The 626-nt window shown below is 63.9% G+C and overlaps 1 protein-coding gene across 1 annotated transcript; it reads right to left on the bottom strand.

Annotated features, from left to right (window-relative positions):
• Window positions 1–4: 4 nt before the first annotated feature.
• On the bottom strand, window positions 5–622 carry LOC104916445 (POU domain, class 3, transcription factor 3; the record flags this gene model as incomplete). The annotated part of the gene is made up of 1 exon (XM_010727485.1): window positions 5–622. A coding segment is annotated over one exon (618 nt), but the record flags the coding sequence as incomplete, so codon positions are not given.
• Window positions 623–626: the final 4 nt, after the last annotated feature.

Consider the following 626-nt stretch of genomic DNA (forward strand, 5'->3'; position numbering starts at 1 on the left):
CGCCGACCTGCGAGTAGACATCGTCGGGGGTCTGCTGCTGGATCCCCGGCGGGGTCATGCGTTTCTCTTTCTGCCTCCGATTGCAAAACCAAACCCTGACCACCTCCTTCTCCAGCTGCAGGCTGTCCGCTAGGTTCATAATCTCCTGGGCAGAGGGCTTGGGGCATTTCAGAAAGTGGCTCTCCAAGGCCCCCTTGACACTCACCTCGATGGAGGTCCGCTTCTTCCTCTTCCTGCCCTGCGCCGCGATCTTGTCGATGCTGGTGGGGCTGCCGGTGGAGGAGTCGGCTTCCTCCAGCCACTTGTTCAACAAAGGCTTCAGCTTGCACATGTTCTTGAAGCTGAGCTGCAGGGCCTCGAAGCGGCAGATGGTTGTCTGCGAGAAGACGTTGCCGTACAGGGTGCCCAGCGCCAGCCCCACGTCGGCCTGCGTGAAGCCCAGCTTAATCCGCCGCTGCTTGAACTGCTTGGCGAACTGCTCCAGGTCGTCCGAGGTCGGCGTGTCCTCGTCCGAGTGCGCCTCGTGGCTGTTGACGGCGCCGTGGTGCGGCGCGTGGTGCCCGGGGTGCGGGTGGTGGTGATGGTGGTGATGCCCGGGGTGCTCGCCCAGCTCCGCCGTCTCGCCG

This window comes from Meleagris gallopavo, unplaced genomic scaffold (assembly GCF_000146605.3).
Source record: "Meleagris gallopavo isolate NT-WF06-2002-E0010 breed Aviagen turkey brand Nicholas breeding stock unplaced genomic scaffold, Turkey_5.1 ChrUn_random_7180001899388, whole genome shotgun sequence".
Lineage (NCBI taxonomy): Eukaryota > Metazoa > Chordata > Aves > Galliformes > Phasianidae > Meleagris > Meleagris gallopavo.